We start from the raw sequence: 27,416 nt of genomic DNA, 5'->3' as shown, positions 1-27,416 counted from the left end.
CTGTGCTAAGTGTTAATTTCATTTAATTCTCAGTGATAAGGTCAGCACTATTATTACCATCAATTAACAAGTGAGAATACTGAGGCGCAAAGAGGTTAAATAGATTGTTCAAGGTCTCCCATAGCAAGTGGTAAAACCAGGACACAAATGCCGTTTGACTCCAGAGCCTGAGCCCCCAATTATTAATGCTTCGTTAAGATTGTGCCTCACTGGAATGGTGAAACATAAAAAATAAAATTTATTTATATAAAATATATAAAATATAAAATATATTTTTATAATTACTGCAACACCTCGTCCAGTGTTATTTCTAATAGAGAGAAGCAGAGTAAAAATGTCTTTTCCAAATAAAGAAGAAACACCAATATGCTGTTTTTCTTTTCATTTCTTTCTTTCTTATTTTCCTTTCTTTTCTTTTCTTTTTTCTTCCTTCCTTCCTTTCTTTAACTGGATGCTTAATGAAACCTGTGGAGCTGAGTTTCAGGGAATCAGGACTAACATTATCAGGCAAAAGTCCAATAATATGCACTTTATTAAACTGCCTATTATTAGAATCTGGTCTTGAGAACTTAGCCTATGTGGGCACCATTTAACCTGTGGTGTATTAAAATCTGTCGTAATGAGATCTCATTATATGCTATACTGTATCCTGTTGATGAGAGGGAAAAAAATTGGCTATTATAAAAGTGAAGATTCTATGTAAGATATTCTTGGTCACAAAGGGGACCCTGATTCCACACAAATTTGCAGAAATGAGCTGAAGATGTAATAATCTTGTAACAGTTTGCAGAGCTGCTCCATTAAGTGCTGTTCATAATATGACTCCCCTTTTTTAAGAAGTCATTTCCACTATTACAAAAATGAAGCCAAATAGCATTTCTTAAGAGCACAAAGAATGCAGCACCCCATTTTGGAGATAAGTATGCAACAATCCGGTTCCATATTTGGGAACCACCCTCATTCTGTTTACGCACAGTGGCAGACGGCATTGAGCCTACTGGAAAACACCTGGGAAATAAACCTTTTGCAAGTACTTTGTTTTGATGATTTGAGAGAACGTGAAAGCCAAATTATGGGACCTGTGAAGGTGATTGTGTGGAGCTTAAGTTAAAAGAAATCCACACTTGCAATCACAATTACCTTTTTAAAACGTGTTGGAAATATGAGAGTCGAATCACACACAGGTGGAGATGGGATTCCGTAATGAGAAAATCTCCAAGAATCGAAACAATCTTCGATAAAACTTTCAGTCTCCCATAGTGAGCGGCGTCCTTACTTTTGAGTGCCCGTGGGGTTCTGGGCTTGTGTTTAGGAGACAAGTATGAAAAACGCGGATCTTTCAACACTGGAATATACTTCAAGTTCAGGGAGATGCTCTCACTATGAGAATCACAAGGGAGCTGAGACAGAACATTCTGTTCTGCTGATGCTTTTGGATGGGACGGCAGCAGATCACCTGCAGTTTGGAAATGTATTTTTTCTTTTTCACTCCATCTTTCTTAGATGTGCACGCTTGTGTTGTTGGTCTTTGCCTTTGTTGTTGTTGTTAAATACATGTATTAAAAGATCCTATGTGACAAGCACGTACACTTCACTCTGCTGTGCTGTTGGCTTGGAATGGCCATGAGGCTGTTTTGCTTGGTTTTGCTTTAGTGACAACTCCCCCACCCCCACCTGGCCCAAAAGGTTCAAAACAATGGTTCTCAACCTAATGCTCCTTTGAAGCAATTTATGAAGGGTCAGTTTGGAATAGAGACCAGCTGAGTCTTTTTTCTCTTTAGTATATAGCTTTCTGACCATACTCAGAAGAGCGGTAAAAACACACCCCTTGGAGATCACTTCTCTACCATTTCCCCATCTCCCCTTTTTTCATTCTTTAGAAGGGCAGCTCAGCACACGGGTTGAGAGCCACAGTTCTGACATCAGTTCTGGATTCTTCAACCCTTACTCATTGTGTGACATTAGCCAAGATCATCCTCACACCTTCTCGACCTTGGTTCCCTCATCTCTAAAATGGGGCATCATCCCTATCTCACAAAATTTTGTGAGGATTAAAGGAGATGTAACATATGAAATACTCGTCGCATGCCTGGTGTATGGCAAATACTCAACAAACAGGAATTGTTGAAATTATTACTTCCAGATATACTAGACACAAGGAGACCTATTGGTCAAGAATGAATTCCCAAAGCAGATCGCTGATGGCAGAAATGGAGACTTTCTGGAAGTGAGACTGTGTGTGCTGGATGCCAACCCACTGGCTTTTCAGGGCCAGAGGCTGTGGAGTGATAACTAAATCGAGCTAGTTTTGACTCAGTGTTGACTAAAAGGCTGGCATTTGTGTTAGGTGCGTGCGTCAGTATGTTGAAGGCTAAGCAGCAGCTGCCCAGCTGAGTTTCTCCCTTTGAGGCCCTTGTACTGCACCGTGTGCCTGGTTTTTGTGGCTCTTTCTTTCCGCCTTATTCTAAGATCTACACGCTGCTATTTCCCTCCTCACAGGTCGTGCCTGATTTAGGGTCTGTTATTGCCAGCAGCAAGGAATGGTTAATGAAGTACTTTTCTGAGTCATATTTTGAGTGGCCCTAGGGCATTTAATTCCATAAATTTGGGAAAGAAATGCAGTCCTTCCCACAGATACTATTGTGTCTGCTACATCACCGGCATATCATATATATGTATTGATTTCAATACATATATATTTTCTGCAAGACAAGTGGGACTTGCTCGAAACTGTGAGTTTTATTCTGAAGAGGTTTTGATAAACTTTGCTCATAAAAAAGCAATAAAAGAGAAAGCCTTCTTTTTCTAATAGTCACCAACTTCTAGGTTTCTAAATACAAAATGGATGTGAGGACTAATTTCACCTTAGCCATTAGAGAGCTCCTACCTCAACTGAGTCATCTAATAGCTATTTATAGGCACAAATGGGAAGACCTTTCAAATGAAAATTCATAATTCATTTTTAATAATTTTTAAATGGAACAGTCCTCCACCCCCACCCCACACCCCTGCCATGCTTGGCATTCAAAAGCAAGGAGAAAAAGCAGTGTTCTTCCTTAAAATGACAGATAACAAGTTTATTGTCTGTTTGTTTTTGTAACTAGATTACAAGGACCCGACCTCAAAAAGAATTTAAATTTGCTTAGGCACTTCAGGAGAGAACTAGGAAAATTCACCAGATGATCCAGGACAATAAAAAAAAAAAAAAAAAAAAAAAAACCCACTGAAAGCAATAACAACAATAAAAATCAGTAAACAACCTTGATCATTCATGTTCCACCATGTGTCAAGCATCCTTTTAAACATTAGGGATATAGTAGTGGACAGAAGCAGAAAAAAGTCCTTGCAGAATGTACTTTTCCATGGAGAAGACAGACAATGAACAAGGTGAAGAACTGATGTACATAGTAGTTTGGGCCGTGGTTAAGCGTTATGGCGGAAAAATAATGCAGGAAAGAAGGGTAGGACCTGATAGGGTGGGGGAGTGGGTGCTGAAATTCTAGGTAGGGCAGCCAGGAAGACCTTATTAAGAAGGTCGGTTTTGGGACGCCTGGGTGGCTCAGTGGGTTAAGCCTCTGCCTTCGGCTTAGGTCATCGTCCCGGGGTCCTTGGATCGAGCCCCACATCGAGCTCTCTGCTTAGCAGGGAGCCCGCTTACCCCAACCTCTCTCTCCCTACCTCTCTGCCTCTCTGCCTGCTTGTGCTCTCTCTCTCTCTCTCTCTCTCTGTGTCAAATAAATAAATAAAATCTTAAAAAAAAAAAAAAAAGTTAAACCTGAAAGTGGCTCTTCAAAAAAAAAAAAAAATCAGTTGTTTAAAAAAAATAAATAAATAAAAAAGATGGTAGGTTTTGAGGAAGTTCCTGAAGAAAATCAGGCAACCACCCATGTGACTATGTGGAGAGAACCTTCCAGGCAGAGGGAAAAGAAGGCACGAGGGCTCTGAGATGGGAGAGAGCCTGGTGGGTTTATTAATCTAGAGAAGTGAAGGCTTTAATTAATTTTCTTGAAGAGACTCCAACGTGATTTTCTACCTTTTTAGGTCAGAGATTCTTTATAGGATGAGATAACAAATGTACAACATATACTGCTCTAGGGAAATTGGATTTTGGGGAAGGATATGGGGAGAAGTAGGAGATCGTGGTAATGCTTTCAGTAAGAGATGACAACAGTCTGGATTAGGGAAGTGGCAGTGGATTCAAGCAAGAGATAATAGGGAGATCATTTTGACGGCCCCTAGTGAGGGATTTGATTTACAAGTGGAGAGAAGGTGCCACAGAAAACACCTGGGTTTTTGGCCAGGAGGACAGTATTTCCATTTCCTGGGGACCTGACTCAATGATTCTGGATACACAGCAGTAGCAAACTCTACCAGCTCAGTATGTTGGCTCATGGACCTGCCCCCCTGAACTTAGGAAGTTCTGGTGTGCAAGTGGGTCAGACTCTTGGATGGTTATTTCATCAAGATGTAGGTGTGCGTTCTGTGTACCCCGTTAAAATTATATTCATGATAAGAAGTACGACTGTTTTTCTAAATCTTCTCTTTGCCTAGGGGTGGTTAAAGAAAATCTCTCTCTCTCTCTCTTTTTTTTTTTTTTTTTCATTTCAAAATCATTTAGATGGAAGATCTTCTCATGGTCAGCACTGCTCACTTGAGTTCTGAGGCTCTCTTTGAGAGCTCTTTCCTTACTTATTCCTAAAATATGGGAGTTCCGAGGGTCACAGCTTCCTTGCACTCATCTCTCTCCACATTCTCAAGATCTCCTCTGGGTTTCAGATCCACACCCTAACTAACTCTTTGCTGCTATCCACACATGGATGCCTCATACTCCTCAAATTAATGTGTTCGAAAAAGAGCTCCATGCCTCTTCCTCCTAAACCTGCTCTTCCTTCTGCAGGTATCAGCTTGGTTGAAGACAAAAATCTAATGTCATACTGGGAGGCTTGTTAAACTCCTTCTCCCTCCCCTTTCCTTCCTGCCTTCCTTTGGATTCGTGTAAGGTGGTGTCTGCCAGCCCAAGCCCTGGACCACAGAGATCTGGAGGCACTTCTGGCTTAGCCATTCATCAGCCATGTTACTTCGCTTGGGCCTCACTTGAAATAGAAGCGAAAACACTTTGTTCCTAGGCTTTCTGTGAACTTTAAATGAAAGTATGCATGCAAAACCCTTGGTTTCATGCGTGGCACGTAGAAAGTGCTCAATAAAGTTGAGGTTATGATTAGATTCTTACTGCTTCTTCTGTAGACCATTGCAATTATCTGCTAATCAGCCCCCTACCTCTATTACTGGCATATTATTTAATTGTTAACACAAGCTTTTTAAAACACAGGTTTGCTAATATCCTTCTTCTTCTTCCTCTTCTTTTTTTTTTTTTTTTCAGAGAGGGAGTGGGGACGGTGGAAAAGACAGAGGGAGAGAAAGAAAATCTTAAGCAGGTTCTATAAACAGCATGGAGCTTGATGCAGGGCTCAATCTCACAACCCTGAGATCATGACCTGAGCAGAAATCAAGAGTCAGATGCCTAACCGACTAAGCCACACAGGCACTCCTGCTAATATCCTTCTCCAAGAGAAAACTTCCAGTTGTGTAGATAAATGTCTTGGAATTCATCTTGGCTTAGGAACATTTTTTTTTTTTTTTTTTTTTTTTGGTAAGGAAGAAAGGTCAGAGATCTTTTACAGAATATAAATCTATGCTCCACAATTAGGGTTATTCCACCTTTAGTAGCCTTATCTACTAAATGCTTCAACATCAAATACACTAGCCCTCACACACATTCACACACTCTCACACATGCACACTCACATTCATGTACCTCACCACACATATGTTCATTCACATACACCCATATCACATGTATCCTTCCTCACACCCATACTCACACACCTTCACTCACCACGTCCACACTTAACTTCACACAACCGTACACTCACACACACCCACACCCTCACTCACACAAATACACACTCTCCTGCCCTCTTCTGTGCTCTGTTCCTCACTCTGCTTCCCTCCTCATGGAAGAAGCTTCCTGCTGTATTTGCCGATAGAAACCCAGTGTTTGGGGCCTCTGGGTGGCTCTGTTGGTTAAGTGTCTGCCTTCAGCTCAGGTCATGATCTCAGCGTCCCGGAATCGAGCCCTGTGGTGGGTTCCCTGCTCAGCGGGGAGTCTGCTTCTCCCTCTCCCTCTGCCCCTCACCCCCACTCATGCTCTCTCTGTCTCTTTCTTTCTTTTTATTTTTTAAGATTTTATTTATTTGACAGACGGAGATCACAAGCAGGCAGAGAAGCAGGCAGAGAGTGAGGAGGAAGCAGGCTCCCCACTGAGCAGAGAGCACGATACAGGGCTCGATCCCAGGACCCTGGGACCATGACCTGAGCCAAAGGCAGAGGCTTTAACCCACTGAGCCACCCAGGCACCCCTCTCTGTCTCTTTCAAATAAATAAATAAAATCTTAAAAAAAAAAAAAAAAAGAAACTTATTGTTTTCACATTAGACCATCCACACCTCAGGGGGAAAAAAATCCTGTTTCTGCGGTTGGACTCAATCTCTTTTCTTCCTTTCTTCTTAAATAACCATGTATCCATCCCTCTTGCCCCAGTGAACCACAAGCTCTAACTCCCGAAACTCAGCTTCCTCAGGACCTGAGAGCCTAGCATAGTGTGTGGCAGACAATGACGTCTCAGTAACTGTTTATTGAATCCAAGTAGAAAGCTTTCCCTCTCTTAAGAGCTAAACGTGAACATGCAGACAGCCTTTAAGCAGTGCCTTCACCGGCCGCCTGTTGCTCCCTGGTTCACAGCTTACCTTACAACTGAGTGTGACAGCCATACTTGTAGAGACACCCATCTCACAAACTGCCAGCAGGCCCGGCTTTGCCCAGCCTCTGCATCCTTACATTTGCATTTAATTCTCACCAGTGAGCCTTTTTGGTGAGACCGTCACCTGACAGCGGAGACCGGAGACAAAAAACGGGTTCAACCCGTTGGACTACCTACCCTGAGAGTGGTTAGGGGCAGAGCGACTGAATGAGGAAATGGAGTGTCAATGGGCCAGTGGGCCCTGGGTTTCGGAGGCTCACCTTTGTCCTGGTTGATGTGTTTACCAGGGACTGGGGAGAAGATTTCGTGTTTACCCACGACTAGGGAGAAGATGTAGAGTGTAGATTTTCCATGCGAGGAATACTGTGGTCTGGCCTGGCATACTGTTAAGCAAAATGATGGCACAGTTTTAAGAAAATCAGACAGCTGCTTCTTGAAACTTGGAAAGTCATTCCAACTGAGAATTCCCTTCCTAACTTTGGGTGAGGGAAATGGCCAAGAACTTTCTAAAATTAGCACCAGTCCCCTTATCCTTATACAAATTACCATCTGGTGTTTGTTTCATGTACTCGAACAAAGCCAGCTGGGATGGAGAATATCAAATACCAGTAACATTTTATTCTGAAAGGTCCACTCGATATCAAACTCCCACTCCAAGTAGTGACATCTCTAAATCTATGTAAGAATGATGGGCGCTGTGGATCTTATGGCGAGGAGAACCTTCTGAAACTAGTTGAGGTGTCCTGGGCTACGACAGTCTCAGTTGGAGATTTCTGTTGTGGTTGGGGTATCAGATGGCGTTACAGAATAAAGGATGCTATTTTATCTAAAGTTAAATATAGTCACCTTATGGTCCTTAATATTTGCTCAGAACAAAACCAGAATTAGACTTCGAATTAGAAGAAAGTAGATATTTGTCTTCACAATAACTGCACTGAAGATGATAAACTCTGAAACAGAGTTTAGTACAAATAAGAAGACAACTTGTGGTCTCAGTGTCCTTCTTCCAAAGTCTAGGCTTGGAGAAGTCACATACCAAACCCATTATTTACTTCACTCTCGGAAGTTCCTACAGAAGGTCTTTCTGACTTCTCCCTCCCCGCTATAAAGTATGCCGGCTGCTGGAGATAATTCTACTCAACCAGGAAACATGAAGTACAGACTTTTTCTCATGTTCTCAGGGGCTTAATGATTACATTTCCTTTGAATGAACTGACAACACTCTGAATCATATTTCCCTATAATCCCAGGGAGGGTTAACCCAGCCCTTCTGTCTGTAGCCACAGACATGACAGAGCATCATCACAGCATGACAGAGACCCTACCTGGAGGTGGGAGCTATAAGTACCATATCTGGGAAAGGTTATCTTATTGACCATGCCTAACTGCTTCCTCTGCTTGGTGACTTGGCAAAGCTAGTGGGTCTAGGGATAGAAGCTGGGACAGTGCCACACCTGTGTGATAAGAAAGGGCAACAAAAATGTTCATCATCACTAGCCCTCAGGGAGATTCAAATTAAAATTACACCAGTTAGAATGGCCAAAATTAACAAGACAGGAAACAACATGTGCTGGAGGGGATGTGGAGAAAGGGGAACCCTCTTACACTGTTGGTCGGAATGCAGGTTGATGCAGCCACTTTGGAGACAGTGTGGAGATTCCTCAAGAAATTAAAAATAGAACTTCCTTATGACCCTGCAATTGCACTCCTGGGTATTTACCCCAAAGATACAGATGTAGTGAAAAGAAGGGCCATCTGTACCCCAATGTTTATAGCAGCAATGGCCACGGTGACCAAACTATGGAAAGAACCAAGATGCCCTTCAACGGATGAATGGATAAGGAAGATGTGGTCCATATACACTATGGAGTATTATGCCTCCATCAGAAAGGAGGAATACCCAACTTTTGTAGCAACATGGACGGGACTCAAAGAGATTATGCTGAGTGAAATAAGTCAAGCAGAGAGAGTCAATTATCATATGGTTTCACTTATTTGTGGAGCATAACAAATAGCATTCAGGACATGGGGAGTTAAGAGAGGAGAGAAGGGAGTTGGGGGAAATTGGAAGGGGAGGTGAACCATGAGAGACTATGGACTCTGAAAAACAATCTGAGGGGTTTGAAGTGGCGGGGTGTGGGAGGTTGGGGTAACAGGTGGTGGGTATTAGAGAGGGCACGGATTGCATGGAGCACTGGGTGTGGTGAAAAAATAATGAATATTGTTATGCTGAAAATAAATAAATTTAATTAAAAAAAAAAAAGAAAGGGCAACAGGGAGATCGTGGAGGAAGGACAGTCTGGAAAGCTGGAGAGGCTGGTGGGAGAAGGTTCAAGAAGCAGAGGAAGAAGTTGTTGGCCTCAGAGCTCTTGGCAGAGGGTGGGCATGAAATGGGGACCGGTAATGAAGAACAAGCTTCTAGCAGGGTTTTACTTACTTATTTCTATTAACTTGTTATACTGTAACAAGCAATGTAAACTTTCCAACTCCCCATGAAATCCTTTATATAGCTAATACCTAGCTCATGTGTGTGGTCGTGGATTCCAGGAAGCATTGGTACCTGCTTCATGGTGGCTGTCCAGGAACGTGTGGGCTAGGAGTGTGCATGGTCTGTATGGATAGGCTAACGGCAGGGTTCCATGGGTACACCTGCCTTCATGTTTCAAAAGTATATCTGTTTGGATGATAAAGATGAGGTCACCCAAAATAGCTCTTATCTGATTGTACTTTGAAGACCAGACATATTTTATCCCTAGAGTGCCTGTTTACCTATCTCCACTCCAGAGATAATGGGCTCAGGCTCTCCGAGGGATAGGATATCATCTTTGTGAATTCATTCAACACCATATACTAAGTTTTGTACTTTATGTGTTAGGTGCTGGGATGCGATGAGAAGTAAGAAATGATCTCTGCACTCAGAGATTTCAAGGAGGGAGGCTGATATATACCCAAACAATTATACACCCAAGAAGCAGGCTTGCAACAGGGTTCCCCCAACTTGGCATTGTTGACATTTTGGAACAGTAATTTTTTCATTGTGCTGGTGGGGGTGGGTCCTGTGTTTTGCAGATTGTTAAGCTCCATCCTTGGTCTCTACCAGTAGCACCCCTTTCACTAGTGATAACCAGAAATGTGTCGAGACATTGCCAGATTTCCCCCCTGTCCAGGCTCCCACTCCAGTGTTGAGAAGCTTCCATTAAGTCTAGATGAAAGGCATCATGGGAGGAGCACCTAACCCAGATTTGGACAGAATCTTATTAATTCTTCATCTTTAACACAGAGTGAACACTTAATAAATGCATCCTTAGTGAATAGAATGCATAATATCATGCTATTCTTCAGAATCATGGGAACAAAGTCTCAGTAAAGAAGGTGTAAACTTAAGTATAAGCTCTTAGGCAGAGTTCGGCCAATGAATTTCGCTCTGAATCACTGGCCCTCACATCACTCCCAGAAATACCGTATGCAGCCACAAAGGAACCCGCTCCCTAAATATCACAGCACAGATTTTTCTAGCCATTATTTTCCTGTTAATAAACACGGATTGTCAAGCACTTTGGCAAATATCAGGTGCCTTAAATGCTAAATAGTCATTATAAAACCACATAAATATTTCAGATTCATCATCCACAGCAGGGAAAGCAGAGCCCAGATTCTAGGGAAAAAATGCCCTGACATTCAACTAATGGCTTTACCAACTGATGCACCCACCTGGGAGCCTGAAACCTGGCCCGTCTCAGAAGTAAATGTTCTTTGCAAAACAGTTAAATCTATCTCAACTTCTGTGGTGGCATCCTGTCCCCAAGTCAGTTATTGTTTTGATGTAAACGAAGACCAAAAAAAAAAAAAAATTCACAGCACAACCCACATAGGCCTTTCCCACAGCCTCTGCCCTGAACCAGACTGACATGGAATAATGGGAAGGCAGGTGGCAAGATGAGCCCGACTCACACGTCAGCCTTTCTTGGTGGACTCAGACCACCTGGGCGACGACGGATTTTTTTAGAACATGCTCTGTGACTTTGGGCAGGTGACAACCTCTCTGAGCCTCCACTGGTAAGATGGAGGACAAAGAAGTCATGATTTCGAAGCTGCTCCCAGCATTAACGGTTACATCTGTAATTTGACATTTGACTTAAAGATTCATGGAGCTGAGGGGCTCATAGTAGTGATTATTATTTTGGGGATGGAGGAAATGGCCTATAAAAATCATCTTCTCAATATTCCTGAAGCTGTTCCTAGTTTTTTAAAAATTTATTTATTTATTTATTTGAGAAAGAGATAGTGAGAGAGAGAGAGAGAGAGAGAGCGAGCACAGACAGGGGGCGGGGAGAGGGAGAAGCAACGAGCCTGATGTGAGCCAGGACCTGAGCCGAAGGCAGATGCTGAACCGACTGAGCCACCCAGATATCCGTCTGACGTCCTTCCTTAACAGGCTCCCTAAAGTGTGGTGACACTCCACAGAATATCCTTCTGAGGTTGGCAGCCACATAGAACGAATGGGCCCGTCTGAGCTAATTCCCAGCTTGCCCCTCTTTGGAATGGTTTTATGATGACCATTATGCTGTCCTAATGACTGGAACATGATCCAGCTGGTAGCCCTGGGCTTTAAGTTACTGAATCTTCTGGGAACTCTCTGAAAACCCCTCCTTTTCCCAAGATGAGTATTCCCAGCAACTGCACAGAGACCCACTGATGTTATTTAGAAGTTGCAATTCATAGTGAGATTTTTTTTTTCCCTGATGGATCAGTTGTCCCCCTTATTGCCAAACCGTAATTTCTTTACTGACTCCCCAAAGGTTCATTTTATTGGAAATGCTCTTAAAGCACACACAAAACCCGGTAGAACGGCTGCTTCTTTGTTTTAATGTTGCTGCTAACCTTAAAAAAAAAAAAAAAAAAAGCCTCCCTCCTTTAATTCCTTCAGGAAATGCCTCAATCTCAATACTTATTAAAAATTGGGAAGCAGTCCTAGGAGGCTTCTGGAGGTCTAAGTTCATAAAGTGAATATGCATAATGGCAGCAGAATATCAAATTTTTATAATTACACCTTTTCATGCGTACACTTCCTAGAGTGAAATCGGCTTTGATTTGGCTTGATTTAATATAACCTTTCTCATTTAAATCTATCCCTTCACTTCTACTTAGCTGTTGTTCAATTTTAGATGGGAAAAATGGGTTCCTATTTCCCGCACGAATAAGGGTTCTGTATTTCTAAACAAGAGTGATGAGATAACATTTGATTTCTAACCTCTTTCCCAAATTCAAGAGCTTTGGGGAAAGAAAGTATTTCTGTTTTGGAGAGATAAACTATATATTATAAAATGAGGAGGCAAAAGAGGATGGAGAGATGCAGGCTTAGGTGACCCCTGCCTGCCATAATGCTTTACTCAAAGTCAGCAGGCATCAGTCTTTGTTGCAAGAACAACGCTTAAGACAGGAGAGGAGACTCCGAATAATCTTGTAGCAAAAGAAGTAGTTAAGAGCACAGACCCCAAAAGCCCCATAGTTAGAAGTGGAACTTTGATGAAAATGAAAGCCTGTTAGAACCATTTGTTTCGGTAGGTAGAAAGAATCAATGAAAGATTTTGAGATGAACTACAGCTGAAAGTGCTGCTTGCGTCACTATCCCAGGACCTACGGGTGCACGAGGAACTTGCAGATAGATGTACGGTCGGCCTAAACGGAAAGTCAAGGGCGTGGGGAGATGGGAGTTCTAGTTAAAGAGCCTTGCACACACCCACCAGATGGAGCTTTTGGGAGTTCTTCCCACATTGCTCTTGGAACAGACACTGGCTCCGTGCATTTAGTGCTGACCACAGTTCCTGACACACAGGAGGAACTCAACGAATGAGTTGAATTATAACAGATCCTATTCTTGATGACCAACTTAGAAGGTCATTAATTTCACTTTTAATCCGGACTTTGGGAGTATTTCAGATATTTACTACTTAGTGGGGGAATATTTAGTGGGAGTCTTCATTTCCATAATGTTCCAGAGACATTTGAAGTGATGGCTGGAAGAATGAAAGACAGGAGGTAGGAGACCACTTTGTTAAAGGTCTCCATACAGGGGCACCTGGGTGGTTCAGTAGGTGAGCCCTGGACTCTTGGTTATTGGCTCAGGTCATGATCTCATAGGTCACGAGGCTGAGCCTCCAGGGGGCTCTGTGCTCAGCAGGGAGTCTGCTTGAAAATTCTCTACCTCTGCCCTTTCCCAACTCATGCACCCTCTCTCTCTCTCTCAAATAAATAAATAAATCTTTAAAAAAAAAAGTCTTCATACATAGAACCCAATATGAACCCATTCTCTCCTTTCCACAACCCTGTGCCTAGCCCATTCCCTATAATCACACCAATCTTTTAAGGCATGAGGGTTTTATAAAGCCCTGAATGGGGTCCCATGCAGGGGGACCTTCTAAACAGGGATATTAATCCCGTGTAATTTGGTCTTGGTTTTTTCAATCCTAAAGCAACAATTTACAGAACACATGGGGAAAGACAAGCCAAGGCAAGTTGTGGGAAATAGCTTAATTGGGGGGTTTGAAAAGAGCCACCATATTTCTGTAGAGGCTCTCAGGAGGTGATGCAGCTGACAGGGCTGGGCAAAGACTCCTGCTCCCCAACCATCGGCTGGCTTGCCACATACAGAACTTTAGCCATTGGCTTCAGGATGAAACTTATAAATAGCCATTCTATTATTTTAAAAACTCATTACTTGGACTTTCTCTATTTTTTATTTTTTTCTTCTGTTTATGGCCTGCGGAGTAATTAATGATCTTGAACTTCACTTGCCGAGCTTCAGTGAGAAAGGATACTGCCAAAGGACCAGTATGCAGAGCTCAGCGATGGGGCTAAGCTTACACTGCCATGCAGATTAATGCCTGTCTTGGGAACTTCTCCTTGGTAATTAAAGCCTGTGCTTCTGCCTACTTAAATATGGCTTGAATTGAATTTTGATGTCCCCTTAGTATCTCAAGTTTCAAAGAAATGTGTCAGTAGCAGCATCCTTAGGACAAGTTGTGTTATTGTTTTCTTCTCTGAGAAGATAACATTCTTTTTGCTGATTCTTTTGGGAGATTTCTTCTCCAAGAGTAGTACGATTGCAGGGTCTAGGGTAGAGTCAAAAGTTGGAATCCAAATTTTCACTCAGATCAGAGGTAATTTGGTAAGGATATGGTTTATGCAGATTTAAGGGAATTTCTGCTTTAAAAATTAGGAAGAAAAATTAGGGGGTTTTATCCTAAATAAATGATTCAAAATATGTAGATATGTGTTCAGGAGCACTGGGTGTGGTACATAAACAATGAGTTTTGGAACACTGAAAAAAAAATTAAAAAAAAAGATTTCAGTGCAATGCTAATTATCATGACATGGCTTGTGAGAGAAAAATTCAAAGTCTAACAATAAGACACGGGTTGAATAACTCATGTTATCTTTACATAATTAAATATTCCATAGCCATACAAATGGAAACAACTAGAGTTGTTTGTAATAATGGATATAAAAGTACTAGCAGAGTTAACCCACCTTATTCTCTCTTGGTCCTACGAATGAATAAATAAATAAACAAGCAAATAAATAAAAAAATGTCATTAAGCATCTACTGTGTGCTTCGCTAATTGTTATTTAAACTTCACAACTAACTTTCGATGTATCAGTTCGTATAGCCTTTTTTTTTTTTTTTTTTTTTACAGAAAGGTTAGACATTATGTATAGGTTAAAATCATTTCATTTGGCAAGTATCAGAAACCCAAATCAAACCAGCAAGCACAAAGAGAAATTTAGCAGCCCATATATCTGGAAAGGTTAGAGTGTAGAGTGTGGCTGGTTTCAGGTATGGCCAACTCCAGGTGCTCATTTTTGTGTTGGGGGGGGGTCAAGTATCTTTATGTCTTTCCCTATCTCTCTTTCTTTCTGTATCTAAAATCTGCTTATTTCTTCTCAGCTTTATTCTTTAGACAGCATCAGCAATGTGGCCATCATCGAGTAGATTCATCTCTTCCTCACCTTGCAATTCCAGAGGAAGAACTTCACTCCATAAGTCCTGCTCCAAAAGTTGCCTGGCTTGGGTCATTTGACCATCTTGTGTTATCGGGTGAGGTACCACTTGGCAGTCCAGTAGGACTGCACAAGTGGGAGAGGGCTAGTTCTCCCAAAGAAGGAAGCTGGCAAGGCAAGATAAGTGTCTGCTCTTTTATTATTCTCCACACTCTCCCAGATCACTCTTGCTCAAGCCATTGATCCAGTCAAAGCACCCTCCTTTCCTTCCAGCTAGTTTCTATTCTTTGACAAGTCTCATGGACTTCATAAGCCTTCTTTGACCACCCAAGCCAAATACCACAGGCTCTTTCTTATTCATTCTTATGTGAGGACTCTATTAATGGGAGTAATAAAACATACTTCTTTTGTGCTTTTATCCTAATGTGTATCCTAATGTTCTATGGACGTGACTGTCTCCTACAGCAGGGTGAGGAATTATGTCTCTCATGCTACCGCAGTCCCCATATGTCTCGCACAGAGTGGGTGCTTAAGAAGCTGATAGACACTCTTGGATTTTCATTTTCCTATTTCCAAGTAAAACTGGGGTGCCAGACAATTTAGTCTGCTTTTCTCTAGCCTCAACTGCAATTTTCCTAAGTTATTTTTTTTCACTGTAATAACCTCATTGTTTTCAGTCTTGTAATTTCTAGCTTGTCAATATCAATCAACATATTTTTCTGCCCATTGGTGTGGCTAATCAATTGGTTAGTGGATTCACTTGGCCACAGATGGATCAGTATTAACTCGCTACAATTCAGACTTCTTTCTTTCTTTCTTAAGGTTTAATTAATTAATTGATTTAGAGAATGCGAGTGGGAGAGAGGGGCAGAAGAAGAGGGAGAGACAAAGAGAGAATCTCAAGCAGACTCCAGCTGAGTGTGGAGCCCAACATGGGGCTCGATCTCATGACCCTGAGGATCATGACCTGAGCCAAAATCAAGAGTCAGATGCTTAACTGACTAAGCCATCCAGGCTCCCCTTAGCGTTCTATTTCTTTTTTTTTTTTTTTATTTAAATTTTATTTATTTATCTGACAGAGAGAGATCACAAGTAGGCAGAGAGGCAGGCAGAGAGAGAGGGAGAAGCAGGCTCCTTGCTGAGCAGAGAGCCCGATGTGGGGCTCGATCCCAGGACCCTGAGATCACGACCTGAGCCGAAGGCAGCGGCCTAACCCACTAAGCCACCCAGGCGCCCCAGCGTTCTATTTCTTGAGATAGCATATGAATCAATCAAGTGCTTCTTAGGCATTTCAGAACCACATGGAGGCAGATTGAAAATTCCAGGTCTCAGATAGGTAGGTAGTCAAGTGAAGGTGAAATCATCTTGGTCAACCGTCAGGTATTTTCAATAATTGTGTCCTTCATAAGTGATCCAAGCCAGTTTTTATCTGGAGTCACTTCCTTTGTGTTCCCAGGGAAAATTTTTTTCCTTGTGTGGCTCTGTGGCTTTGATTAGGGTCCTACTAATAAGCAATGGAAATGAAGATGCCGAGCTGGGAGAAAGAGCTAAGAGGGTTGCAAAAGGAAAAAAAAAAAAAAAAAAAAATCAAAGCTCTGGACTTTGTGCCAATTATTTGAAAGTTTAATGAACCATGGGTATTGGTGCAAGGCATTCTTAAATGCTGAGAGCCCCAGTGAATCCAAAGCTGTGTGTGTTTGAGAGTGTCTGCTTGTTCTGGAATCAAAGAAATAATCTTAGCAAATAGTAAGGGTATTTTTGCCATCGTGGGGGTGGAGTGGGGAGGGGAAGATTTCACCACTTTCAAAAGATGATAGGAGGAGGGTGAAAGTCTGAACCTCATTTCTCAGTTGGATGCCCCCAAACAATCAAATTTCCTCAAGTTTCTTCCTGTTACACAATTGTGCTCTTCACACTCTCCTTCTATTTTCAGACTTGCCAGCTGATAAGGGATTCAATCCAGTTCCCCGGAGCCTGGTTACTTTAATGGGGTTGTGTTCTTTCCCCTCTTTTCCCTAACATCTGAGATCTGAGTGCCAGGTCGGGGGTGGGGGAGCCAAGAGAGGGGAGCTGAGTGACAGAAAGGCCAGACAGTGTGAAACCCCATCTTAGGATGGATTGCATTTTTCTGTAATGATAGCAGCTTACGTGGAATTTGGAGGTTCAGGAATAAAACACGATGTAAAAAGGGGTTTGATATTTACAGTGCAACAGAAAGCCTTCCGAAGCATTTGTCAAGATGAGAACGTCAGTGGAGTTTCCACTTCTTTTTCAGCTGATCAGCCCACTAAGATTTAATAAACACCAGCCACATATAAAGCACAATATGGACACGAGGGTAGATAATAATACGAGGCTGATGAAAACAAGGGCTCACGTTAATGAGTACCCGCTGTTGTTATAAGGGCTTTATGTGTCAGAACCCATATAATCTGACCAATGACTTAATCGTTTAGGAACCACTGTTACCTCTATGTCACAGGGGAAGAAACAGAAACACGGAGAGGTTCTGTAACTTGGCCAAAGTCACACAGATGGTACTGACTGGTGCTTCTGAGATTTGGGCCCAGGCAGTTTGAGTACAGAGCTTCAATTCTTAACCACTGGCTCCGACTGTCTCCTTATGAAAGATTGAGGGTGGTAGAAATAAAGGAACTAGCTTGAGGCCAGGAGCTAGGTGTTATTTTGCTAGGTGTCCTTGGTACCCAGCATAGGGCCTGGGACCCATGAGGGCTGAAGCAGCCAAGATCCTTACTCTAGAATCCAAGAAAGAGCTTTGTCTTAGGGTCGAAAAGGAAACACCACATGAACTTTAGTTTGATTGAAACACAAAAAATAAAAGCCAACAGTGCCTGAGGGAACTGTAAGGAAAAACCAACATAAGACAAATTACGTTTTAAAAAATTGGGGATAGGTATTAATCGAATAGGGAAATGTTTTGGCCAATTCTTTCCTGATGTCACGCTACTTTGGGAGTCTCCGTGAAATGACTTGGAATCCTGAGATTAAACTGGTGCCCCAAGCTGGTTGGAAATATTCAAATAGGCTTAAATTTCATAATTAGAGATGGAGTCTGGAGCTGTATAAAAGCTCTTGGAGACTTCTGGGAAAATAACAAGTTTTTTTCCAAGTTAACATCTATAATTGGTTAAAGAATTGGAACTGGCACCATTTTCCTCTCTAGTTTGTCCACTAGATAAGAAGGGAGAGCTTTGGAGATAAAAGTTACAAAGCTGAGATATTTAGACTGTGTGCATGTCTGTGTGGGTGTCTGCATGTGTCTGTGTGTGGGTTGGTGGTAGCTACAAGAGGAAACACAAGAAGACAGAGGGACTGGGAGAGGCCAACAGCCAGCAGTAAGGTCCGTGGACCCAGAGAAGGTGACTCATTAGGGCGGGAGGTAGCGTGTCAGCCTCATGGACCCAGAGAAATGAACACGGTGAGAAGCAAATTCGGCTAACAACAGAGCGTCTTCCGAGCTGCTGCGCTCAGATACACCTGCATTGCTTCAGGGGCCAGTAACCTGGGGCAAGCCTCTTAAACTTCCACAACCTCAGTTTCTGCTTCTCAAGGTTAGGAATTAAAATATGAAACTCGAAAGGTTAGCTAAAGCATTTAAGGAGAGGACGTGACAAGTGCTCGTGCAGGATTTGGCACACGGTAGCTTCTCAACAGCTACTGATGGTTGCTATACATCAGGGCTTATCAACCTCACCACTATGGCTCTTTTGAGCCCAGTACACTGTGTGGTCCTGTGCACAACAGGACGTTCAGTGGCATCCCTGGCCTCTTCCCACTATGCTCCCCGCCAAGCAGTGACAATCAGAAATGTCTCCTAATGGGCGTCTGAGTGGCTCAGTTGGTTGAGTGACTGCCTTCGGCTCAGGTCATGATCCCGGACTTCAAGGATCAAGTCCCACATCGGGCTCCCAGCTCCTTGGGGAGTCTACTTCTCCCTCTGACCTTCTCTTCTCTCAAGCTCTCTCTCTCACTCATTCTCTCTCAAATAGATAAATAAAATCTTTAAAAAAAAAAAAAAGAAATGTCTCCTGATATTGCCCAATGTCCCCCACCCACCGGCAGAGAACCACTCTTCCATCTGATAAAGGGAGCGTGGTTTCTCTTGGGTGTGCTGGGCCATGGAATAGACACATTGCACATTTCAGGTTGTTTTAAAAGAAAGAAAGAAAGAAACACACAAGAAAGACACATTTGGGCCTTTGCCGCGTTCCCTCTTGGTCCTAATTTTTCTAACTGAATAATGAGTTCCCTGGAATGAAAGAAAAATCTGAAAAAATGGTTGGGGTTCAGACAGACAAGCTAAACTAGCCGTCTGAATACACTGGCTCCAACACAGGATGAGAGGAGCTCTGGGCTTTGGAAGAATTATGCTAATTCTATTAGTCGCTCACTGTCTTTATGAAGGCTATTGGACGACGGCTCAGATCTTTGCTTAACTAGTTAATTGGAGAAACATGGCACCAAATAAAGTGAGAATTAACTTTCATTTAAATTAAGAATTTGCTAATCTTAAGAAGCTGGAAACGAGCTGAGATTACAAAATCTGATAAAATGTGTCGATGGTGTGCTGGGAACATTTTAAATGGGTTAATTTATTTCCCTTCATCCGCAGTACAATTCTGGAAAAATATATTTGTTGGTGCAATGTGTGTAATAGTTTGGATAAACGTCATATAAGGTTAGGTCTATACCTTTTTGAAATGTCATCACTTCTTGTTTCAAAGAGTAGGGAGGCAGAAACACACACACACACACACACACACACACTCCACATCACCAAACAGACTGTCAGATTTTGACAGGTGTGCCCCTACAAACAAGATACATGCTTTGTGGTCTTCAAATAATGTTATTCTTTTTAGCATCAAACACACTGTTCCTGGGGCAGATCTTCTAACACAATCTCCACTCATCTTCTCACCAACCACCAGGTGCACTGGGATTGCCTTAATACCAGCCCACAGTCCATACTGGCTTGTGGGCAGAGAGGTACACCTCCTCCTCTAGGTTACCAAACCCCATCTATGTACCTGTAGCAGGTCATTTCTAGGAGACTCATACTTATTAAATAATTTCCCCCACCAGAATGGATGCTCTCAGTTCACCCCTGTATACATATATGCTTGGCCTGTTGAAAACACCCAGCACCTAGGAAAAGGAAGTACACAGGCATGAAGTAGAAGGGTTGGGGGGAAGGCGAGGGGGAGAGGTTCCTCAGCAATTCCCCAATAGCTCGAGGCTGTGGTTCTGATTTCCAGCCCTGTCTACAGCTAAGAAAGATACAGTTGGGAGGAACCAGCACGTGAGTTTCAGAACACCCAGCTCTCTGCCTGCCTCCTGTTATCCTCTCTTAGGGATGGCTTCAGTCCACACATGAAAATGGGAGCCTTGTTTTATTTAGGGGATAAAAAATCTACCTTCCAGTCACCTAAGGGAGTGGGGTCACAGGGATAGAAAGGTTCACTGGGTGGCTCAACCTCCCAACTGTTGTCTTAGAAGCAGTCCTGAGTCCAGCTCTTTCCCTGGGGGAATTGGGGAGAAGAGAATGTTTGGGGAGCAAAGTAGCATTGAGAGGGCTGCTGGTAGTTAAAGGACCCTGCCTGCAATTTCCTTTATGTGGCTAAGGTTCTACCCAGTAATGAGCAAGAGAGTGATTAAAATTAATGGCAATAACTACTGGGTATTTACCCTAAAGGTACAAAGGTAGTGATCTGAAGGGGCACGTGCACCCGAATGTTTATAGCAGCAATGTCCACAGTAGCCAAACTATGGAAAGAACCTAGATGTCCATCAACAGATGATTGGATAAAGAAGATGTGGTATATATACACAATGGAATACTATGCAGCCATCAAAAGAAATGAAATCTTGCCATTTGCAATGACGTGGATGGAACTAGAGGGTATTACGCTGAGTGAAATAAGTCAATCAGAGAAAGACAAATGTCATATGATCTCCCTGATATGAGGAAGCTGAGAGACAGAGTGGGGGGTTTGGGAGGTAGGGAAGGAAAAAATGAAACAAGATGGGATTGGGAGGGAGACAAACCATAAGAGATTCTTAATCTCACAAAACAAACTGGGGGTTGCGGGGGTGGGGAGGGGGGTAGGGAGAGGGTGGTTGGGCATTATGGGCATTGGGGAGGGTACGTGCTATGGTGAGTGCTGTGAACTGTGTAAGCCTGATGAATTACAGACCTGTACCCCTGGGGCAAATAATACATGATATGTTAATTTTTTTTTTTAGATTTTTATTTATTATTTATTTGACAGACAGAGATCACAAGTAGGCAGAGAGGCAGGCAGAGAGAGAGGAAGGGAAGCAGGCTCCCCGCTGAGCAGAGAGCTGCATGCGGGGCTCGATCCCAGGACCCCGAGATCATGACCCAAGCCAAAGGCAGAGGCTTTAACCCACTGAGCCACCCAGGCGCCATCATGATATGTTAATTTAAAAAAAATTTTTTTTAATTTATGGCAATAATAGTGCGGCAGTGAGATGTCGTTAATTTACCACTGTTAATTTAATACCACTGTTAATACTGTGTGCCTTTCCCTGTGCAAAGCGCCTTGTAGGTTTTAACTCCTCCTTTCCTTTCAGCAGCCCCAAGATATGTGTATCGTTACTAGCTTCGTTCTGCAGGTGAAGTAACACACTTCAAACTCTTACAGGTCTTATGGGGGATTAAAATCCAGGACTGCAGAGCTTAGCCATTACCCTCAAGATCACTGGACTAAGAGTCTGAGTCCTTCTGCTGCTGTTCACCTCTCTGACAACAGGCAAGGTTTCTAATCTCCCAGGGACACATTTTCCAACACCACATGCTCAGTAAAGAGGTGGTAAATTGAATCCATAGAATGGGGTCGATTCTAATTGCGCTCCTTCTCTCTCAGGCTTGTTCTGAGGTTAGATGAGAAAATACGTAGAATGCACAGAACGTAAACAAATGTGAATCACGACATCGCTGTGTGCCTGCAACAGCTTAGCAACACTAGTCCCATAAACTGCCTTCGGTCAACCTTTATGGGAAAATCAGAGTTTTATGAAAAAATCAGAGAGCTTTATCCTTTTCCACAAAATCTTGAAGTGGATATTGATTCTCCTAAACTCCTAGAGTAGTTACTTTAAACCAAACCTCTTCAAATCAGGATTTACCAAAATGTGAGATAGTGTGTATTATACATTCATTCTTAGAGCACTCTGTAAGATATTTTTTTTTAAACTGACTTTACATTAATATGAAGAAACTCTAAAGCTTCACAGTGTCACTATTTGACATGAGATCTGAAAATGGCTCAGAATATCCCGACACAGACATCTAGGCAAGAGATGGGCATTAAAAGGATACTCTAAGGAGCAGGTCAAAATGATCTAACCAGCGTTGACATTTCAATTCACAATCATACCATGATTCAGGCGGCTGTCTCTGCTTTCTGAGAATCGTCACTTATTCATCTGTACAAGAAGGCATGCACTGTAGTGATGTACAGTAGCCACCTGATTCTTTCGGGCCGATTTTCTGGCTACTGGGTTATTAAGCATCATTAACAATAATGTTACTTCTGAAGACATTCTTATTTTCCTTTTTACTTAAATGTGCACCATCTTGTCAAGCATATTCAGTAGAAAAAGATCTTTTCAGAAAATCGCCATTGGTAAGCATGGCCCCAGTCTGTCTGAAATTGTTCACAACTGCTTGCAAAGAGATAGGAATCAGTCCTGATAATCTCTGATTTATAATACCCATTGAACCTGGGCATTTAAAAAGCTTGTTTTCTGTCACTGTCGTCTTCCATGTGCAACAGAGATAAACAGCAGCACAAGCAGAACCCTATGATTCTACTAGCATCATAGATGTACGGCAGTCATGCTCGGACTCCTAATAGATTTTGAAGGCAAATGAAAAATGTCGATGACATCAAATGAGCAGAAAAGCCTAGGGGTTATAAGGTTTCTCTATATATTTGGTTTCTCTATATCCAGAGTAAGACAATATAGGAGCCGTCCAGGTGTATAAACCAACTGGTCTTACTCATCCCCACCCTTCTCATTTCATAGAACATTGCCTGCCAGGAATTTGGACCCTCTTGCATGGTGGTTATAAATTTGGGCCCTGGAGTTGGAGACCTGGTTTCAAACGTTCTACCCTCTAATAGTGATGTGACCAGGGGGAGTCAGGTGATCTCTCCCAGCCTCCCTTTCCTCATCTTTACATGTGAATAGTAACATAAGCTAGGGGGATGCCTGGGTGGCTCAGTGGGTTAAGCCACTGCCTTTGGCTCAGGTCATGATCCTAGGGTCCTGGGATCGAGTCCCGCATCGGGCTCCTTGCTGGGCAGGGAGCCTGCTTCTCTCTGCCTCTCTGCCTGCTTGTGTGCTCTCTCTCTCTCTCCTTCTCTCTGACAAATAAATAAATAAAGAAAATCTTTAAAAGAATAACATAAGCTAGGGTTGTTGTGACTGTTAGTTTTACGCATAGTAGATAATCAATACCAGTAGATATTATTGTTATTCTTTTTTTTAAAAGATTTTATTTATTTATTTGACAGACAGAGATCACAAATAGGCAGAGAGGCTGGGAGAGAGAGGGGGAAGCAGGCTCCCTGCTGAGCAGAGAGCCCGATGCCGGGCTCAATCCCAGGACCCTGGGATCATGACCTGGGCTCAAGGCAGAGGCTTTAACCCACAGAGCTACCCAGGCGCCCCTATTATTGTTATTCTTATTATCAACATCGTTACCAACATCATCCCTTTCCTTCACGTTAATCTTATCTATGCATGATGTGTAATGTCATGTCCTAGAGGATTATAGAATGAGATGGGAAATTGTTAATTTCTAGATGTGAACCAGTTTAAGAGGATCCCTGACTTCTTTAAACTGCTTGAATTAGTTCGTATCAGCACCATGAGGTCTTTGTTGTTTCATACTGCAGAAAATTACAGAATGAAGAAAAAAATGTGAGCTTTGCTAAAGCAACCTCAAAAAAGAATAGATGACAACAAGAACTGAGGTGACCAAGTCATTATCAGTAACCATCTTTTTGAATAAGTAGGATTGACTTAAAATGGGTACCATTATTGGTAACATAGCATTTGAACTTTTTTTTTTAATGTTTGAATCCTCTTTTTGAGATCTTGTTCAAAGTGTGGATTTTTTGTAACTTGCTAACTAACCATTAAGGGTGGGTATAATAGTTCACTCTTTATTCCCCAACTGTGCCCTCATCATGGTGGGGCCAGAATTGATATGGTTTGCCGTTTGCTGTTGTAATGGCGTCCTGTGGACCCTCCATAGCCATTCTGCCTCTGTGACTCTTAGGACTCAGGCTCATTTTTAAATGAACTCTCATCTGCTAAGTAATGAGCACATCAGGTTTTTAATATCACAGAAGCTTCATCTAGGAGCCTTTCCTTTTTTATGACTAGAATTATCTCCCCTGCCCCTCCCCTTCTCCCACGATGTAATAAAACAGAACCTACCCAGCGTAGTACACAATTCAGGATTTCATTATATCCTGCTTGATGGGAGAGAATATTTACACAGAGATGAAGTAGCATGCCTTCACAAGATTATCTCGTATGAGGAGAATGTGGTTTTATATAGCAAAATCGATCTTTTTCCACTTTGTGAGCAAAGTAGCCGAGTCAACTTGTCTCAGGAAGTCAGGAGAGTTCCATAGACTTCAGAATTTTGTAACCTGGTCTACACACACCCAGGAATGGATGCATGCACCCTGGTTCTGTGATACATCTATAGCAATCTCTTTTGTGTATCTATCTGCACATCATGGGAGGGCTAAGCCCAAGTTAGGGAACTCTTAAAAAGTATTTTAAAACCAATAAGACTATTAGCTCCACTTTGGGAGAAAGAGAAAAGACACTGTCCACAAATTCAAGTTCATTACTCTGCTTCTTCGAAGATAACATATTAAAGTGCTAAAAATTTGAATTTTGGGGGGCTTTCATACTTAATCACAAAGCTCTGCAAATGGGGATTTATTACAGTTACCTTTTACAATGTGTTTATTTTAAAGTTCAGGTTTCCATAACATATTGATTAGATTAGATATCTGTAAAATCTATTTTACCCCTAAAAGAATTTTGAAAAATTGGGTTCTTACTTGTATGAAGTTGAAACATCTAATTTTGTTTTTTAAAAAAATCTAAATAGCTCAAAAAACATTATTTCTGGCATATATACCGATTATTTTAAAATGTACACAGTGTCCATTTTTAAATGAATCCAATGAAGACATTATTTGATACTCTCTGTCTTCCATTAAAAAATTAATGAAAAAGTTCTCTTTAACAGTTGGAAATTTTACATGTTCTTTTCACTTTCTATGAATTTGTATTTCCATTATACTTTCCTCACATAGTGTACATAGTGTACATATTTTTTATACTGGAAAGCATTTTACTGGTCACTTATTATATTCTTTGTAACACAAATATGTACATACGCTTAAATAACTTTTTGCCCATGATTCTAATGCTTTAAGTGTCAAAAATTTACTTGGGATTGGGTGATATTGTTAATAAATATTATTAATGAACAATTGTTCCAAACAACAAATATTATACATTTGATAATTATTAAATTTAAAAAGTAAAAATTTTATTAGAAATATCTGGGCCTTTTTTTCCCTACAATTAGTTTGCATACTTTTGGGGGAACAAACATCACTTCTAGAATGGGCCATGATTCAGCATAAATTCTCTCCCCATTTTTCATCTTACAGATGTGTTGAGAAACCCTGCTCGCATAAATGAGTAGATGAGAACAGATGGAGTTTTGTTTTAGCAATGTCATGAATTTCCTTGAATTTCTTCTGAGTTATATGTCCTAATCACATAGTGATCTGTCATCAAAAGGTATTTTTTAATGGTCTATCATTTGATGAGTAGATTAAGACTTTCAATTTTATTGAAGTAAAAAATTTGGAAACCTCCTTATATGCAAAAGAGTACATTACCCACGCCTTAAAATAACTCACTTTTGTCAACACCAACACCAATATTTCTAATTTTTTTCATCAGCACCTGAAAAGTTTTGCCTCCTAGCAGTGTATTGTGTGGTGATATTTGGGATGGAGAAGATGGATGGTTTTCTTTTATAAAATGGGAGTAGGTAATTAAGGAAGAAGCAGCCAAGTATTTTTATATGCAGAGCATTCTCAGATAAAGGCAAGTGTATATGTGAAGGTTGAGAAATTTAAAATGTATTTCCTTAAAAATTACTCACATTCTGCCTTGAAGTGTAAACCTGGCGATTCACAGACCTGTACCCCTGGGGCTAATAATACATTATATGTTAATAAAAAATTTAAAAATTTTAAAAAATTACTCACACTCTTGTGCCCCTCTGAGAGTTGTTGTGCCCTGTAGGTGTGTGTGTGTCCCCCTATCGGGATATCCTGGGCTATACTGGTTTTGTCCATGTGAGTCCTTGGACCGGTGTACAAGGAAAAATAAAGTGGGAGGAGGGTCAGTGGTGGAAAGAGAGATTTAGAGAGATTGCCGGAGATAGGGGTGGGGGCTCAGAGATGGAAGCCTCTATGCCCCGTCTATCATATACTAACCGAACAATCCATTCAAATAAGCACAAGTCACACTAAGTGACCGGTGAGAAAAATGGTTGGCTGGCTCCATCATGCTGGAATTATAAATGAATCTGCAGTAAGCCTCACTCATCTTCCCTGGATCTCAGGAGATTTCCAACCATTTATTTCCGCAGGGTTTCTAGCATGTCTCGTGATGTTTTTCCAGTTCAGGGGTGCAAAAGAATGGCAGACATCATGCTTCTGTGTTAGATCCAAGAGATGTGGATGAAAAGGAATGTGATTTAAAACAAAACCCCCCCCCCCCCCCGAAAAACAAAAACCAAAACAAAAACCCTGCCCCCAGGGCTTGCCCAACTCCAAAGCCTTTCAAGCCAAGGGAAAGAAATCTGAGGGGACGGAGAGGGTTGCTGCAAGAAGTGAGCCACTTACGACGAGCGGGCCGCGGTTGTTCTCCCGATACTTGTTCTGGAAGAAAATGTAAACGACGGTGGCGGCCAGGGAATAGAGGAAGGCGAAGACAGCGACCGTGACGAAGAACTCGGCGGAAGACGAGGAGTCACCAGTCAGTGCCAGCTTCTGCCGCTCCTTCCCCTCGCAGGTGGGCACCTCAAAGGTCACCTGATGCAACCTAAAGTGCCAGAGGGAACGAGACTCTTTATAAGGCACAGGAGACGGAGCCAGGCTTAAGGTCATTTGGTTGAATGTTTTCTTTTCTTCAATGGCCCTGTCCCCTGACATTTTCCACGGCCGGCTCCTTGGTTGGTATTCAAAAGTCATATCCTAGGAGAGCCTTTTCCTATTAATATAAAATAGCCCCTTCCCCGTAGACATTTTCTATCCCATCATCCTGATGAACATCATTCATAGCACTCATCACTAGTCACACGATCTTGATGATGTATTTAAGTACCTCACGGAAAGGGCGTGAAGACGCCATCTTTCTGCAAAGATTTCCATGAGGGTGGCCTCTTGATTTTCTTCTTCTCTGTATATCCTGAATGACTGAGCCTTGTT

General features: G+C 41.9%; 1 protein-coding gene across 2 annotated transcripts in view; it reads right to left on the bottom strand.

Annotated features, from left to right (window-relative positions):
- The window catches only part of SYNPR (synaptoporin), a 311,298-nt gene that overhangs the window by 24,160 nt on the left and 259,722 nt on the right, over nucleotides 1-27,416 (bottom strand). For both annotated transcript variants that reach the window (XM_059390087.1, XM_059390089.1), the window contains one exon: nucleotides 26,832-27,030. In XM_059390087.1, the coding sequence (XP_059246070.1) occupies nucleotides 26,832-27,030 (199 nt within the window). The remainder of the gene's footprint in view (nucleotides 1-26,831; nucleotides 27,031-27,416) is intronic.

This window comes from Mustela nigripes, chromosome 2 (genome assembly GCF_022355385.1).
Source record: "Mustela nigripes isolate SB6536 chromosome 2, MUSNIG.SB6536, whole genome shotgun sequence".
NCBI lineage: Eukaryota > Metazoa > Chordata > Mammalia > Carnivora > Mustelidae > Mustela > Mustela nigripes.
This window is presented reverse-complemented; position numbering and strand designations above follow the sequence as displayed.